The sequence below is a fragment of the Ixodes scapularis genome, unplaced genomic scaffold, assembly GCF_016920785.2.
Source record: "Ixodes scapularis isolate PalLabHiFi unplaced genomic scaffold, ASM1692078v2 PGA_scaffold9__187_contigs__length_104089568, whole genome shotgun sequence".
NCBI lineage: Eukaryota > Metazoa > Arthropoda > Arachnida > Ixodida > Ixodidae > Ixodes > Ixodes scapularis.
Genome location: NW_024609884.1, coordinates 17,147,991 through 17,165,523, shown reverse-complemented (window position 1 = coordinate 17,165,523; position 17,533 = coordinate 17,147,991). Strand labels below are relative to the sequence as shown.

The following is a 17,533-nucleotide window of genomic DNA, read 5'->3' as shown; positions in this document are numbered from 1 at the left end:
ATTAATCACTTAATGCTTTAATTGCGATTAAATCTTTTTAACTGATTAATCGGTAAAATTTTGACGAACCAAAAGAAAGAAAAAATTAAACTCTTTCATCACGCAGATGTGGACAAGTACACCTGTATGAAAGGTTAAATTTTAAGTGAAAGTTTAGCCTAAAGTAAATTTTAGGGGTGAGATTTGTAACACCAGACAAGTGCAAAAGGCTACACGTGTCCCAACTACTTCAACGCCATTCGAGTGCCCGTTTAGCGCAGCAGAGACTATTGTAAACAATCAAAGGTGGCCGCTCTTGCCAGAGAATATCAACCAACCCCTTTGTCTCATGCAGCTGAAGTAAGAATCTGTGAGTGTGGATGCATTCCTAGCCACACAGAGAGATTGATTCATAATCCAAGTTCTATCTTGTGCCGTTCTCACGCATTCAGCAAAGGCAAACAAAATATATTAATTTAAACGTTTCTTAATACTACGAGAAATAAACGAGACCGATTAGTCAATTAATTGATTAAAGAGTGGCGATTAATCGGGTTAAAACTTTTAATCGATGCCCAGCCCTAATATTTACATAATTCAATTGTATTGTGGCATATTCTTTAGACCTCAAAAGCTCTAGGGACACTTTACAAAAGATGTTATAGGCGTCGCATAACAGATGGTTGTTGGTAAGCAGCTATAATTTCCCATGCTGTCCTGAGCCGGCATGCACGTTTTATGTTCCCAAGAAGGTGGACAAAAATGCTAAATATGAGGGAACTGCACTCCTATGACAAAACCAAGGTAGAACACAAAGAATGCATTCTGCTGGGGATGCAAGGCGTACTATCTGTGTTTCACCAATATAAGCATTCCTTCGTTGAAAAGCATACGTGTTGCGAAGGCTTTCTCTCCGACGAACTAAAAATGGACAACGCCAGTTAGAGTACACTAACTTTCAGAAGTAATGGCCGCGGGTGTAAAGCACATTTTCTATATTCTTAATTTCTTTTATTTGTCACTTAATCTGACACAGCTGTAGAGGTTTCGGCGTTTGTATGCCTTCCGCACGTACATCGAATTTTCACTTTCTTCCACATTATACCAATAAACTCTAAATCTTTTGAAAGAGCAACGAATTGGCCATATTTTGACGTGTCATATTGCTCCATACGCAAATTAGTGAGGAAAATAAACGTGGTTGCACGAATCCTTTGAAAACTGCTACTTTTCCTATGGTCAGGAAAGAGTTAAGCCACGAACATCCTCGAATAAAATATATATATATATATATTAAAATTTTTAAAATCTGTAGCACTTGGAGATTCCTAAATATAGCGGACTTTTTGTCAGGCCTCCAGTATCTGCGCTGTTTTGTATGATGCCTATAAAATATTGCTCGATAGGTCTGCACACACTCAAAGGCTAGAAAACAGACAGATACATACACACAGACACATACACACAGACAAAATACACAAGGCCATGGTATATTCTATGCACATGATTGGGTCAGCCCGCAATAACACATGCACAAAAGTATTATGAATGCCGTGACTTTGCGCTTTTAAGATGCTGGATTGGCCCAATCGGCACATAAGGATCAGTTGCACTCTGCTTTATGGTGATAAAAGATATAGGCCTATCTTTTTCAGTGTAGTGTAGGAGCCTGTGAATATTTATAATTTCAAGTATCAATCAAGTAGTGGGTAGCCTGCTTCATTTAACACCAGTTTATCGAACAGGGGAGATAGCGAGAGGGTCTGCAACAATTTGATACATGTACATTATTTTAACTTTCTAATTTGTGAGATAAAATAACAGATTGCATGTCGCTGCTCCTTCCTTTCTTGAGCGACATCTCCCATGCTTAAAGCTGCACACATTGTTTTGTGGCAGCTGAAGTTACCTTTAGCAGGGCTAAGTAGTGGGACATGCTGCCAGATTCCCCTATGGCGCAATATGGTACAGGAGTAAAAGCACTGTAAACTGACCCGCTCCAAAACGTCATAATCCAACCGGAAAGCCCAGAGTCGGAGCCTTGCTTCAAGCTCGCTGATGGATGCCAATGTAAGCAGAAACTGCTCCGCATTTCCCAGGGGGACATCTGGGTTGGCCATCTGGGCCTCCATGATCCTGTTCTTTTCATCCTCTCCTGGCATCATGGTGGTCAGAATTTTCTAGAAAGAAAAGTGTGTGTAATTTACTACTTAGCTCCAGAGGCTAAAACACCCGATCTGGACTCTTGCTACATCTACCAGGAGCTCTATTATCTATCGTTCCAATACATGTTTGGACCAAAGCTGACAGTAAGCCAAAACAAACATGGAGGGCAGCTTCAACTCATATAGTCCACAGTACTACACCACGCAAAGCAAATATTGCAAATATAGCAGATGCAATCTGAAACCGCATTCTTGTCCAGTGTTAGACATATGCTTCATTTTTATTGTAGCCAAATTTCTCCATTGATGTTACAAAAAATTCTCAATACTTTTGATAATATACACTTTGAGTGCCTTGGGCCCCTACAGTTGCTTACGGATACCCAGGTGGAGGGTTCGAATCTCGGCCAAGGTGCCCGCAATCTGAAGGAGGCTTATTGCAGAGAAGGCAACCAACATTTCTGCTGCACATCGAAAGATCCCCAGGTGGTCGAAATTAATCCTCAGTCTGTTGTTGGGGCACGTCAGACGCCCTTCATTGGTTTGGCACGTAAAACCCCCAAATTTGACTTTTGACTCCACGAAAACAAAATGAGCTATACATTTTCTTAGTTGCCTGGCATGCTACCTATCCCAGTAAAATTTCTACAGGGGGGTATTTACAGACTATAATTATATCATATTTTATCTACCAAAAACAATGTGTTTTTACCTTGTAAAATCAAAATGATAAAAACACGTATTTAGCGAAGCCATCAATTCATGTTGTTCCCACCCTACTTGGTGTCTTTGCGATACCACTGACTTATCTTCTTCACACAACTCACCTCTATGCCTTCTTTGTTCATGATGGTGCTGTCCATCTTGAGGATTGCAGTCTTTATTGTTCTTGGAGGTGGCAGCTTGGTCATGCCAATGTTAATGGCATTGGAGCGTTTGGCATCCAGTACTATGACTTCATTCTTTTTGCCCTCTTGATTTTTCTGCAATAAAACCCATCCACAGTCCCCTTCTTAGTTCAGCAAAGTCGATTGTTTTACTAATGTGTGTCTGCAGAAATTAAATGGTGGAAGAATTTGATAAAGTGGCCTCATAAATGTTACTTTTTTGATATGGCCAATGTGGAAACAAAGAGAAAATTAGTACATTAGTTTTTGGATAGGTATATTGAAAAGTTACCTATCATCCAAGACACTTTTTTTATATATATATATTTCCTTAAAACTAACAAAACTTAGATCCTACAGCAGATAATAATGGCCTTTCTTAGACAGGTTCAAGACTATTGAGAACCTTGCTAACATAATCCAGAAGTATATTTAGAAAAAATTTTAAATTTCTTTTCTCGGTGGTTAATCCTCTCTTTCTAACCTCAGTGGTTGAAACAGCAGCAGCATGTTATGTGCACCTTCTGAAGGAGTTCTTACAGCTTGTCCCTCCTTCATTCATGTTTTTTTTTTTTTTTTTTTTTTGGGGGGGGGGGGGGGGGGGGTTTGTTTTGTTTTTTTAATTGGCAATTGCTTTACGCATGCAGAGGGAATGAGAAGAGGCAGCACACTCTGTGCGTGCAAAGCAGAAAACATGTGGCCGAAGATGAGGTGCAGTGATGTCCTTACCTCCTAGACGTGTTTCCAAGTGCCGGTCACCAGCCCAAGCGGTTGCAAGTGTTTTGGAAGGAGAGATGCTTTGAGTTAGCATGCATGCAAACCCTGACCACCACAAGACCGCAGCCCATAAGAAAAGTTTCCCACGAGACTGTACACACGCACCACAGATTCCCCACATCTCCGCAGAATGCCGCGGACATTTTTGGTGGTCCCAGAGACCAGTTAATAAGTGACATGACAGGATATAACTAACGACTATTGAGTAGGAAACTTTTGTGTTTTATGTTGCGCTTTAGATATGGTCACAAAAAGCAAGAGTTGCAATAGTTTCTAGGTGTTCCAGTTAAAGGAAACATCTAAACTAAACTATATATGTATATATATCTTTGTGGCTAATGCACTGCAAACAGCAATGAAACACCTTGCAACCGAATACTCCTTAAAGAATGCTAATCTTGGAATTCATTTAGAACTGCATATTACTATGAGGGTGCGTGTGCACAAAATAAAGCCATTTGAAAAAGAAAATTTCGGAAATAAGAAGGTCTTTGTTTTGAGAATGAGGTGGAAGCAGCATGCAAATGAATCACTCCATTTTATCTGCGAGAATGTGTCCAGCGTGCATTTAACCACAATTTTAAAGACGCAGTTCAAAGCTGAGTATTCTTAGACGAAAATTTGGCTCACGTTAGGTTGTTTCCCCCCCTTTTTAGAACTCTTACATCAACTACAACATAGGTTCCAAAACTTATGGGTAATATTAACGGCTGGTTATTATAAAGACATACTCATAATCAGTGGACAAGTACCGAGTTTTGTAGAAAACAGTAGTGAAGCTCGGAACACAGATGGTGGAAGAGGAGGAGAATAATTGTGAGCGGAAAGCAACCTGGCCTCCCGTTTTACTATTTCTTTTGCTTATTTTTTTTTTCCTTTATACATAGGGTTACACAGCTCACTACAATGCTTCATCAACATCTACTAGTTATGCCTATAGTATCCATTTATTGACAACATTTTGGTATGTACCTACAGTGCCTAAAGAAACAGCCTCTATAGAAAGAAGCAGTCTCTTTATGCCCGTAATACTCATTATGGACATAAAGAAACAGCCTCTGTGGAAGCTGTCTCTTTATGTCCGTTATAGTCATTATGGACGTATGAAACAAAGCCAGAGAATCGCACAGACATGTTGGCGCTGCTGGGAGTGGTATTTCATATGAGTACACTTCCCTGGACTGTGCATACAAACATGCCTGTGTCCAACTTCCCCCTAGCTTACCCTGTTGAGCACCTCCTTGGCTCTGCTCTCGAAGAGATGCTCGAGCTTCTGTGTGTCCACATGGACCCTGCCCAACTCGTCCCAGATGGTCTTCTTCTTGGGCATCTTAGCCAGCAGCCCCTGATCCACCTTGACCTCCTTCCAGAACAGTTTGACAGTCTTCTTGCTTTTAGGAGGCAGCGCATTCATTGCTGCCTGCTGCTGCTGCTGCTGTTGTTGCCTCTGCTGCAGCCAGGAAGGTGCCGGGGGAGGTGCCTTGGGCGGCCCACCCAATGGAGGGGGAGGTGGACCACCGAGAGGAGGCGGCGGTGGGGGCGGAGCCCCATTGGGAGGCGGAGGGGGCGGTGGAGGAAGGCCTGGCCCCGAAGCCCCGCCGACCGGCTGGAGGACGTCGGCATCGTCGTCATCTCGGAGGTCCGTGAAGTCGAGGTCGTTAATAAGCAGGGGACGCCTTATGGAGCGGACTAGCTGCTCCCACTGCAGATCGTTGTCAGACTTCCACAGCAGGTCAGGGATGGACGAAGAGCTCGTCTGGGGAAGCAGCGAACGGAAGTCGGTCCGGGACCGTGACGCGGCGAGGCCCTCTTTGGCACGGTTGACTGCGCCGGCCGTCGAGACGTCCGCAGAGCACTCCGTCGTCCTTCCCGTTATTCTGTCCTGGAGCTCACGGAGTCCGTCCTTCTTGAGTTGCTGAGGTGGCCGAACCAGCTCCTCCTCGCGAGAGTTCTCTTCCTCGTGGTTCTTGCCGTACATCATGGAGAGTGCCCATGACTTCTTGTTAGGGTCGCGTTGCGTCGGGCTTGTGTACGGCTGTGGGGACTTGTTGGGACAGGGGCCAAAGCTCTTGGGCGGTTCCGTGTGCAGATTGGTGGGCCTCTGAAGTGGTGGCGTAAAGTTGGGTAAGGCTGGCGTCTGTTGTTGCGAGAGTTGCTGGTTCTTGCGGTTTTCATCCTCGATTCGGCTCTCAAACCGCGACCGGGTGCGTTCAATGAAAGATGGTCCTGCGTATGGCATTGAAGCCGGAATGTTTTATCTGTGAACTGTCTTCGTTCAGAAAACTATAACACATTTTTTATACAGAATATGTCCACGACTGCTCGTCTCTTTGAATAGACTGATTCACAAACAGGCTGATTTCATTTATTTTAACAGATCAGGCACCTACTACCACATGCAAGGTTCACGCACAATTGTGACAGTCTCTTTGGCAAGAAAAAGACTCACCTCGTTGAGCCTGCTTCTCAGTGGAATTTGCGGGCGGCGTAGTCGGAGAGGGAGATGCACTGGTCTGGTGGTCACGGCCATTCTCTTCTTGCTCACGAATGAGGCAGCGATTGCGAGCATCTCTCTCTCTGCGCCTCCGCAGTGCTGGTGTGATCCCATTTACTACGTCGTCTGCAATAGTGAAGGGACAGAATTGATTGATTTATCGGTCGTAAGAAACTCTCCAGTATTTGATTACCGAACGCTAAATTGTCGCTCCCACAAATCTGCTTACAAACCAGTTGTAAGAAAACTAACAATTGAAATTTTTGAAGTAGCTACAACAACACAATCTTTGCGCAGTCTTATCTCCAGTGCCCCAGGACCACCTTTAGTCCCAGTTTTCTGCAGTCTGGTTTCTATGCCTGCTCTCAGTAGGGTAATTCCTTAACTTTATTTTTTTGTCATTGAGCAGGCAAAATAGTTTGAACGGCAGTTGCTCAAAAAGGCAACCTCATCTCACCAATCTCCGGCGTGTTGCTGTCGTTATGGGCGATGCCATTCTTCCCGTGGTCGGGCACCTTCACCGGCTCTTCATTTTGGTTCACATCCCTGAGAACAAGAAAGCAAGCACATTCTTCTTACAGCTCCTTCTGTAGTTCTTCATTAAAGGATTATTTTGTATGAACAAAGCTACAGGCAGGTGTGCTAGCATTGTAGTGAAATTACATGCCCAGGCCCCTAAAAAGGACAGTGCCCAGAGACACCGCCTGATGCACCTCACCTTCTCCTCCACTGAGGAAGTGTGGTGGCCTCTGGGGTCTTGGCAAGGGGTGAAGGCCGTTGCTTGAACGGGCTTGTACTGTTGGGTGTCAAATTGCCGAGCGAGTGACGTCGACTCTTCCTTCGTTCGTTTTCGTCGTTGCTTGCCTTGCGACTACGAGGGACTTGCCTGTACCAAAAACCATTCTGAATCAGACTGCAGCTTTCGCTTCCAAAATATTTTAAAATGGTATTAGCCAAGTTTGCAAGCTTGTACTACATAATACAACTGGGGTGCATCGACACTGCTAAGACAAATTCAGAAAGTCAAATTTTAGTACCTTAGCCGGACATCAAGTGGCAGGGCCTTGCCATCACCATCTCCATCCTCATGCTTCAAGACAGCCTGAAAAAGAGTTGTAATTGGTGCCTAGTCAGCATTTGTGTACCATATGTGAACCCAACAACGTGAAAAAATGCCATGCTGTACATTGTTAAGCGAAAAAAAAAAAAAAAACTTTCAGCCTTTCCACTTGGTGAAGAAGGAAGACACGCGGAGCTGTACTATGGTGAGACAACCTCAAGGACGACGCCTAGAGGATGACGTCTAGGATGACCTCAGGGACGAAGTCTAGGACGACCTCAAGGACGAAGTCTAGGACGACCTCAGGGACAACGTCTAAAACGACCTCATGGACAGCGTCTAGGCCGGCTTCTAGGACGACCTCGAGGACGTCTAGGACGCCCTCAAGGACGACTTCTAGGATGACCTCGAGGACGACGTCTACGACGACCTCAAGGATGACTTCTAGGACCACCTCGAGGACAACCTCGAGGACGACGTTTAGGACGACCTCAAGGGCGACGTCTAGGACGACCTCAAGACGACTTCTAGGATGACCTTGAGGACGACTTCTAGGACGACGCCTAGAGAAATTCAGCTTTTCCACTCTGGTGAAAACCAAAGTGGGAAGGCTGGAACGGTTTCCGCTATCTATGAGCAACGGCGGCAACCAGACAACCGTCACATCGGTTGTCTGGTTGCCACGGTCGCTCACAGATGGCGGTAGGTGTCCAGAGTCTTGTGTCGAGATTTATTTGTCCACGGACACAAAACTGGGGAAACTAGCCGTTAACAGCTCTGCTGTAAAAAATGCTATGCATGCCTGTGAGCATTCCCTATGAACTTGTAATCCTATTTTTATCATATGTTCTTAACAGCGAAACTTGACTGGTTTGTTGACACCTGAAAGGCACATAAACCATCTTGAATTGACCTGAGACAGGGGTAGAGAAGAAACATCAAACATGCCACCCAACCGCCATCCTGTCTATTTTCTGTCTCTTCCACATTTTGATGTTTCTTCTCTACCCCAGTCTCAGGTTGTCGTCCTGTCTATTTTCTGTCTCTTCTATGTTTTGATGTTTCTTCTCTACCCCAGTCCCAGGTTAATTCAACATGGTTAATATTCACCAGCTTGCCTGCACCCTTATTATATTTTCTCTAAAGGCACGTGTCTGTAAAAGTGTTCAGAAGAAAAGGTAATGCTACCTCATAGATCCTGAACTGTTGAAGCAGATCAAGATCAGTTCCCTGCTTGGACATGTAGTACTGGATGAGTCGTTCCATTCCCTGCTCCTCAAGCGAGTCAACAATGTCGTAGTATGTGTCCTGGTCCGGAATGCCGTTCAGCGTCTGCAACACACAGTCACCAGCCCTCTCAGTTTCTAGTTTAATGCCATGCTAGTCTGGTGCTCCAATGCATATCGCCACTCTTGAAATTGGAGCTCTATTTTCTAGTCTTACCTTGTTTATAAGAGTCATCGAGTACACCAACAGTTCCATGTCAGCAGAATCTCTTTCGTTCAACAGCATCATGATGTTTGCCCATGGTCTTGCACCTGCGTTCATACAGGGTCTTGAAACTTGAGGAATGAAACGCTAGCTTCAGGCTGTCATAAAAGGTGCTAGGCGAACATTAATAAACACAAGCAAGGATGTTGAAAAAATTACACAGTTGAGCATAACTGTACAAATATATAGCTGATATTTATGCAGCTAAGTACAGCTGAATAGTAATTAAAAATTATACAGCTGAACTCAACACATCTCCTCTAACATGTTGTTTTTATTTAGAAGTCCACTGGACGAAACGGACAACTCAAGTGGATCTTGTTCTGCTGCGTCTTTTTCACGCCTTTCTTTTAAGGGGTTGCGCATAAAAGGCATGATTCATTTACAAAGTTGCTGAAAGCACTCAATGTTTAAGGACATGTTTGAATATACAGAATTGGTATATATACCGGGTGTTTCAGCAAAGGCTTTCAAATATCCCTAAAAATGGGGTGGTTAAGAAAATAATTAACTCTTTCCGGGAACAAACTGCCAGCCATGGCGGACGTCATGAATTGCAAAAATCATATTAATTATTGAAATAATGAACTAAAGTTCACTATTTAACTTTTTAATGAGTGAAAGGAAATATATGGTTACAATGAAAAATATGCGAAGCAGCATTGAAAACCACTAAATCAACTAATTTTAGGAAGATATAAATAAGGCAAGGGCAGCATTTTTATGGCATTCCGAAAAAACACTCAATTGGGACGCATTTCTAGGTTTTGGTTTCTTATCAGAGCACATCCTTGCACCCACGTTCCTGCTCCCCGGTGACCGAGGTGCAAAGCTACCGCCTCGCCTTCCTCGTAAGATGGAGGGAAGTATGACGCATGTGTGCTGCGCGTCTCGGCCACCGGGGAGCAGGACAACGGGCAGAAAGATGTGCTCCGATAAGAAACCGAAACCTAGAAATGTGTCCAAATATAATTGAGCTTTTTCTTTTCCTTTGGAATGCCATAAAATGCTGCCCTTGCCTTATATCATTCTAAAATTAGTTGATTTAGGGCTTTTTGATGATGCTTAACAAGTTTCTAATTAAAATCATGTTTATGTTTACTAAAAAGTGTATTAGTAAATCTTAGTTATTTATTTAGCTAATTAGTTTTTCTTAATCTTTTTTTTATGCAATCCATGACATTCGTTGTTGCTGGTAGTTTGTTCCCGGAAAGAGTTTCTTTTTCTCAACTACCCTATTTTTAGGGATTTTTGAAAGCTTTCGCTGAAAAGCCCGGTGCATATATATGGGTGATTTCATCTCAAATCGTGCAGGCAAAAAAGGATGAATTTTTAATTTCGCTGAAAAAAATATAGGTTATGGCGTCATCTCTAAAAACAGAATTGCCACAAACCGCTAGTTCGTCGGATTTTTCGTTCTCGACTTATGAAGCTTAAAAAAGGCCGCAGAGGAAAGCGGTATTTTTTACATCTGTCGTGGGTTTTCAGTCTACATTGTATTAACTTTTTTTAACCACTGTGAGTACAGTTAAAAGCCTCTAATGCCATGAAATATTTTTAGGCATTTTGCTTATTTTCCCTAAAAATGTCAAAAATGACCCTTCGGTTAAATGTTGATGAACTTTGACTTTTAGATACTTGTGATCCACTTGGGTTACATCAACATTTTTTTTAGGTCGATGGTGATCCCAAAACATGCTCTTTATATATATTATAAAATAACTTAGCTGTGTAAAGTTACCTTTGCAGTATGTTGACGTTAATATTATGCAAAAACCCAAAAGTATCACCTTTGAGGTCGGCTTTCTCAAAAAAAACTTGTTTTTTATTTATTTCTTTTTTGCTAGAATTTGTATTCGTTAGTCTTCTACTAGAAAACCAAGTAAAGAAAGTGTTATTTTCTTTGTACGTTTATATAAGCCTCGATATCGTAAAAAAATATGTCCGTTTGGTAAGACCCAAGTCAGACATACCAACCTGTGTGTGTCTTTGAATTGTGAAAGAAGTTTTGTTGCATTTTTGTCTGTGTCTTGAAATCAAACAAATGCTATCTGGGAGTATTGAATAATTATTTTTATGTTGGTAAAAGCAGGAAACCACGAGCAGCATATCTAATCAAATCAGCAGGCCTAGTAGATTTTCACTGTTGAAGAGGCACAGGCATTGTATTGTTTTGATTTATAAAAACACTCAGTGTAAACTAGCATGACTAGCTATTATCTGTCGCATTACTAAGACATATAAAGTCACCATAAGACTGAAATCAAGCACTAGGGTAGTGTTTCGCAGCCATTGGCCTTATATGTCACACGTTTCCTTGATTTACATGCGGTAGGGAGAGGAGGGGCGCTTGAAGCTTGGGCTTGGGCAGTGTTTCATGCATGCACGGATGGCTGGATCCAAGATTTGCTCACATCCCTATCGGAACCGGCCCATCTTCGTGTGTGCGTCTGCGGGATTCTTGTCCTGCGCCACCGGTTTAAGCGCGCATGCGGCATTGTTTGTGCCGGCAGAACTGTTCTTGACCCCCGATATCGTGTTATCCTCATTCTCCTGGACGGTTGTCACCGTACGCCACGTCAACGCCACATTCGTGCCATTTCACTCCTCGTGACACAGGGTTCGCTGCTCGGTTTTCTGTCACGGGCAGTCTTATCTCGCACAATGAGCGCAAAAGGTCATGGCCATCTGCTGCTTCCGAAAGAGCAGGACATTCATAGAGGACAATCAGGGCCCAGAATTGAGATTTACTCCGTGAGGTGTCCCCAATAAGCGCCCGGGCTAGGCTGCCTTCCTGTGCTCACGGGAAGGCACCATAGCTCAGGCGCACCTTGCCTCTTTTCTGCCGTTCGTAGAAACTGGAAAAGAGTAGGCACAGGGCGCGGCATGTCGTGTATCCCTAATATTTGTTGGTTTTACTTAAGGTAGCATGTTTTCACATACATTTTTACGTTCCTAGGCTGCCAACAATATAAAAGTATTATTTGACGCGCACGAAAAATCAAGGACGAAGTAAGCATTTAAAGGGACACTAATACCCCCCAAAAAATTATTTCCATTTTTTGCCATGCGATGTATTATGGTGTCAGAAGACTGCCCAATCAATATTTTTCTAGTGTCCCGTATATTTTTAATAAAGTAAAAAACGCAACTGCTCGAAACCGAAACTGGACTGGGGAGGAAGAAAGAATGTAGAGGAGAAAGATAACAAAAATCACAAAGCTGTGCAACATTTTTTTTTTTTATTTAATGTATTTTCAGTTTTTTAGAAGCCACAAAAAATGCGTATCATATTTTTGTCTATTTCTCGTATTGAGTGTGTGCCATCAACGACCCACGACTGATCATCTTTGGTGGCTGTGTCTAAAGCATAGAAAACGGCACGTGACCACAGAGAAGAGAGTGAGTGCAACCCGAACCGGCCAGTTCTTGATCGGCAGTTTTAGGGCGGAAAGAAAACAAATTTCGAGCTGCAAAATGTGTTCTGTGTAGTTGGGCTCTTATGTCATGTACAAATAAAAACCTTGGCAGGCACAAATACCCTGTCAGTGTGCCTTTAATCGAGGAAACATAAAACTGATCCAGTGTGCAATTCCGAAGTTGGACGATTAAAAAACAGTATTCATAGCCAACCAAATTCTTTGAATGTTTAACGTAAAATAAAAATTTAGAATGTGGAAAAAAAAACAATTTTTGTTTTGCAGAAGGTACCTTGTTTGTAAAAGTAATTTGGAATAGGTCATATATAGGAGCTCCTCAAAACTTTCTGAATACGGTGAAGAGGAATCCTTTCACACTCGAAAAATCCTCACAGTAAAAACAAATTAAATATATTCACCATATTAGTCACAATCTATCAGTATCAAAAGAGAAACCCTAATGGGATTTCAAAAAAGCCGAAAGAAAAGGGGAAAGGGGTCAAACGGAACCCGCACTTCCATGATCATAAACTTCAAAGCTCAAAACCCCCCAAACCTGAAGTTTGGGCCCCCTTCCTAATAAGTTTCTCGACTACGAACAAATGCTCTTCCCCATTCAGTGTTTTTTAAATCGAATCAATACGACGTCTGTCGATTTCAACACATTAAAATTTTACGACGCCTGCTGGTCTGTTAAGAAACCTCGAAAAGAAAAAAAAATGTTTTTTTTTTTAAACAATCTGGTTGGGACACGCATCTCAAAAAATTAATTTTATGTGAAAAAAAAAACTTCTTTAGAGCAATAAATTTTAACAATAAATTTTAAAAAACTAAAAATGTTTTTTTAGAAAATTGACTTTAAAGTTGGTACTTTTGGTTTTTACATAACATTAACGTCAACATACCGCAAAGGGAATTTTACACAGCTAAGTGATTTTATAATATATGAAAATAATGTGTTTTAGGCTCTCCATCAACATAAAAAATGTTGATGTAAACCAAGTGGATCATAAGCATTTACTTGTCAAAGTTCATCAACAATTATCATCAACATATTTAACAGTTTTAGAAGAAAAAAAAATGCCTAAAATTATTTTAGGCATTGGAGCCTTTTAACTGTACTCACAGAGTGGTTAAAAAAAGTTACTATAATGCAGAATGAAAATCCACAGCAGGAGATTGGGGGAAACATACGACCCATGACGGATTTGAAAAACACTGCTTTTCACAACGGAGTCTTTGAAACTTCATAAGTCGAGAACAAAAAATCCGATGAACTTGCGGTTTGTGGCAACTGTGTTTCTAGAGACGACGCCATAACATATATTTTTTTCAGAAAATTAAAAATTAAAAACTTTTTTTTTATCTTGCACGATTTGATGAAATCACCCATATATGTGTGTGTGTGTGTATGTGTGTGTGTGTGTATATATATATATATATATATATACATGTTTTTTGTTGTTTTTCTTTTAATTATTATTTTATGGCTCCTGGAGAAAAATGATGAGCTAGACTTGCAGCAGTTGACAACCGCATTGAAAAGTGCCAAAAACTAGGCAGAATTAGAATTCTATTGATTGCAATTTGTTTTGTGCATTATAATAGCCCATTATATGTCTCCCCAAATTCAGATACATGTATACCTGTAGTTTTACAGGTACATGGCACCAGGGGTTTTCCCGAGAATTGAAATTACAGGGGGTGTCTAAATTTTTAGGGAGGGGGGGAAGTGGGGGTTAGGGGGGCATTGCGAATAAAAAAGTCATTGCGAATTAAGGGGGTGCCTTCAGGAAAACAAGGGGGGTGCCCCCTAGGGGTGTGTAGGGAAATCACTACATGGCACCCAACCGTAAAAATACCTGTATTTTTATGGTTGGGTGCCGAAGTGGACCAGTATTACTAGAAGAAGAATGCAGAACAAGAGAGACAAATAGAAAAACACAGCCAAACAGCAAATGAATATGCGAGAGCATTAATATGTGATTTAATTTCTCATACTGCCTTTTTCGTTGCAATTTTTTTTTGTTCCTTTTTTTTCACTTTTTTTTTTACACTGTACCACTATGGCTGTCAGTCAAGAGCCGCAATATTGCTAAATAAATAAATATGTCCCATGAATGAATTGTGTGTAGGCTGCACTGCAACTATTCGTCAATTCCTATGCACTAGAATCAAACCAAGTCCGAATGTAACCCGACCGTTCCCTTTATCCAAATGAAAATAAAGACAGGTTGTTCAATATTTGTTCCAAGTGAAACTGGGAAGGAAATTCACTCTTTCCAATCAAGCGAAGCATGCTCATTTCAAAATTTATGCAGGCACAAATAAATTCTATGTGAGCTTTTGTAAGTACAGTAAATACAGTAAATATTTCCATGTCTAAGACTCTAAGACATATCAAGTTTTCAAAAAATATTCAAATATTACCATTAGGCTCGAAGCAAACAAAATTTAAAGCATATCATCAAAAATTCTACTATTGGCACGACAACCTTCCATTACTACTTTCAATGAAAGAAGGAATTTGTGACTAGAAACCAAAAGTTCAAGACCTCGTTCAAAGTCCACCACGTTGACGGCACTCATGAGCAGGGCACTGTTGTTTTCTGTGTACTCAACGAAGACCAGGAGCAACTTCAGAGCCGTCTTCACCACCAGGCGGTACTAAGGAACACGTACGCACATAAAACAAGGAATGTTATACACTTTGACAAAGGTAATGCTCAATATGATTATATTTCCTGCACATCCTTCTGGTAACCTAGCTTAACCTAGCCCAAGTATACGGACTACACTGACCAGCAGATAACCAAGTGCAATAAGCTGTAAAGATTAGCAAACATTTATGTACTATTCTGGGCTGTGACACAACTTAAAAGGCTGAAACACGTGTGCGAAAAACCAACCGAAAATCACAAACTTCTAAACATGGAAAAATCATTCCGCTCCATATTCGAAAAACATAAATCACAAATACAGTTTTCTTAGAAGCATATATTTGAAATTTCTGTACAATAAAACCCAACTTTTTTTTTTGTTGTTGTTTTCTTCTTTTTTTTTAAGAAAATGGTGTAGAATCTTTTTTTTAGTGTTCCAAATTTCGTGCAGTTTTCAATTGGTATTTCGCACATGTGTTCCAGGCCTCACTATTGTGCACTAATCCAGGAATATTTAACTTCTTAGCAAGTTAGGAACAGCAAAAGCTGCACAACTGTGCAGTTGAAGGAAGGGGATATTTGAGCACATCACGATCAGCACATTTGCTTCAATACCTCGGAGGCCAGACCTGGGGATTTTAAATGTGATGCTCATGTAGTTGTGCTCCAAAGCAATGCTCATAAGCTGTGTTCTTCATCAAACGTGTACTTATATAATTAATAGTGTGAGAAAGAGGGAGAAGGGGAGGTTTACTGATATTTCAGAAATTTCTTGAAAACATTTCAGAGGGAAAAAAATCTTCCCTCCCTCCCCCCTCCAAATCAATCTTCCGGACATTCCGACGCAAGAAACATAGTGCAGCGGATTCTAATTCACATGTATCTGTCCTGCCGAGTTTTCACGACTGCTCATACGGTTCATGTTAAAAAGCAAGAGCAAACAAGTCCACAGCCAATATTATAACAGCACCATAAAAGAGGAGCCAAGCAAGTTCTCATGTCACAGTAAATTGAAGTCTGCCAGTTGGGGGTTAGCTACAGTGTAACTACCGGATAGTCCGGGGCACAGTACTACGACCCTTTTTAAAAACAACACTATATGCAGCACCTCCAGGGTTATTAGCGTTCAAGCTGCATCTGACAATCACGCGCACACGGAAGTCACGCGCTCGTTTCAGCAACTGGGGGGAAAACTCCACACAACACATCCAAATAAAATCCTCATTTTTTTTATCTACTGGAAATTGTTTTCGGGCATACCCGAGTGTGTGCGTGTTCTTACGATGGACTGCAAAGGGCGCTACCAGCCATTGGAGCCAATCAAATGACGTGTGTCACGTGACCTTCGGTTGGAGTGTAGCAACACGCAGTCACGTGGTACGTTCACAGCGCTGAATTGGCAGGGATGGTTTGCAGAGTCTGGTGCGGTCAATCGTAAGGTAAAACTTGGTATAATAGTGTTTCTTTTAAATATATATATATATATATATATATATATATATATATACACATTAGGCGTGCCCAAGAGGCTTGTGAGCGAGTGTTTTTCCGCCGTTGCGTCACGTGGCGCGGAGACAAGTGCCCAGCCTCCAGACTCAGGCAACACAATGCAGATGGTACAGGGGACAAGACAAATAGTAGTATAATAAAGGGACACTCACCCATCTATAGTACTGAAAGCGTTAGAAAGAGAGAGAGGAAAAAAAAAAAAGAGGGTTCGTTAATGATGCGTTCACAAATCAAACAGCGCATGCAAGCCGCGTCAATGAAGCACGTGCGAGTCACGCTTTTTTCCAATGTATTATTAGAGCTTAGGCAAAACTGGCGCGCAAGGCAAGCGGCGGCTCTTCCCGGAAAAGGGAGAGAGGGATGCACCCAGCTGTCAGCCAAATATTGGCTAATCTTTTTTCTCATTTTCCGTTTTTAAACGTGCCGCAAAAAGTGTGACTGCAATGTCATCGTTCTTTGTTCACCTTCTGTTTAAAAAGCGAGAGGGGGAGAGAGAAAAAAAAAGGAGAGGAAGGGGCTCAAGGACACACAACAGAAACCTTGCAAGTCATTGCCTCGCAAAATTGAAACGAATTAAGTTAACTCAACGAACTGGAAGTTTAGGTTCCGAGAAGCTCAAACACGATCATCACTCGTCCAACTGGAACGCCGCAAGAAGAACGACCGACAGAAAATGACAAAAGAGAGAGAGAGACGGCGCGATAACTGCCCCTCGCGGTGGCTCAGAACGGGTTCGAAGACCCGACTAAACCAACCAGGCGACAACGACGCAATGAAAAAGACGAGCGCAAAGGGGCATGTCGAATCGCCCGGTGTTTGGTCCCCTTAACCTGCCGCCATAATGGTGAAACCTGGCTGTCGCCACGACCGAGTATAGGCTCGATTTTGTCGGTGGGAGGAAGCCGGATGCATGTACTCGAGCGGCGACCGCGCACTCGAGCACTCGACTGCACGCGTCGGCCTTCGATGCCCGGGCGCGTTGCACAGCACTGCTGACGAAACCGCGTTGAAACAGCATGTTCGGCGTTTAAAAGCCGGGGTCACCGAAGGCCAGACAGAAGGACCCCGATACGAAAAAGCTGGCGACGTCAC

At 42.2% G+C, this 17,533-nt stretch overlaps 1 protein-coding gene across 2 annotated transcripts in view; it reads right to left on the bottom strand.

Moving 5' to 3' along the window:
- LOC8024862 (FH1/FH2 domain-containing protein 3) overlaps positions 1-17,533 on the bottom strand; it is a 182,322-nt gene that overhangs the window by 13,083 nt on the left and 151,706 nt on the right. For both annotated transcript variants that reach the window (XM_042287298.1, XM_042287299.1), the window contains 11 exons: positions 16,594-16,605; positions 14,828-14,939; positions 8,806-8,900; positions 8,551-8,694; positions 7,340-7,404; positions 7,021-7,188; positions 6,760-6,848; positions 6,258-6,428; positions 5,033-6,034; positions 2,972-3,129; positions 1,974-2,159 (listed from right to left, as the gene is read on the bottom strand). In XM_042287298.1, coding sequence (XP_042143232.1) covers positions 1,974-2,159; positions 2,972-3,129; positions 5,033-6,034; positions 6,258-6,428; positions 6,760-6,848; positions 7,021-7,188; positions 7,340-7,404; positions 8,551-8,694; positions 8,806-8,900; positions 14,828-14,939; positions 16,594-16,605 — 2,202 coding nt within the window. The remainder of the gene's footprint in view (positions 1-1,973; positions 2,160-2,971; positions 3,130-5,032; positions 6,035-6,257; positions 6,429-6,759; positions 6,849-7,020; positions 7,189-7,339; positions 7,405-8,550; positions 8,695-8,805; positions 8,901-14,827; positions 14,940-16,593; positions 16,606-17,533) is intronic.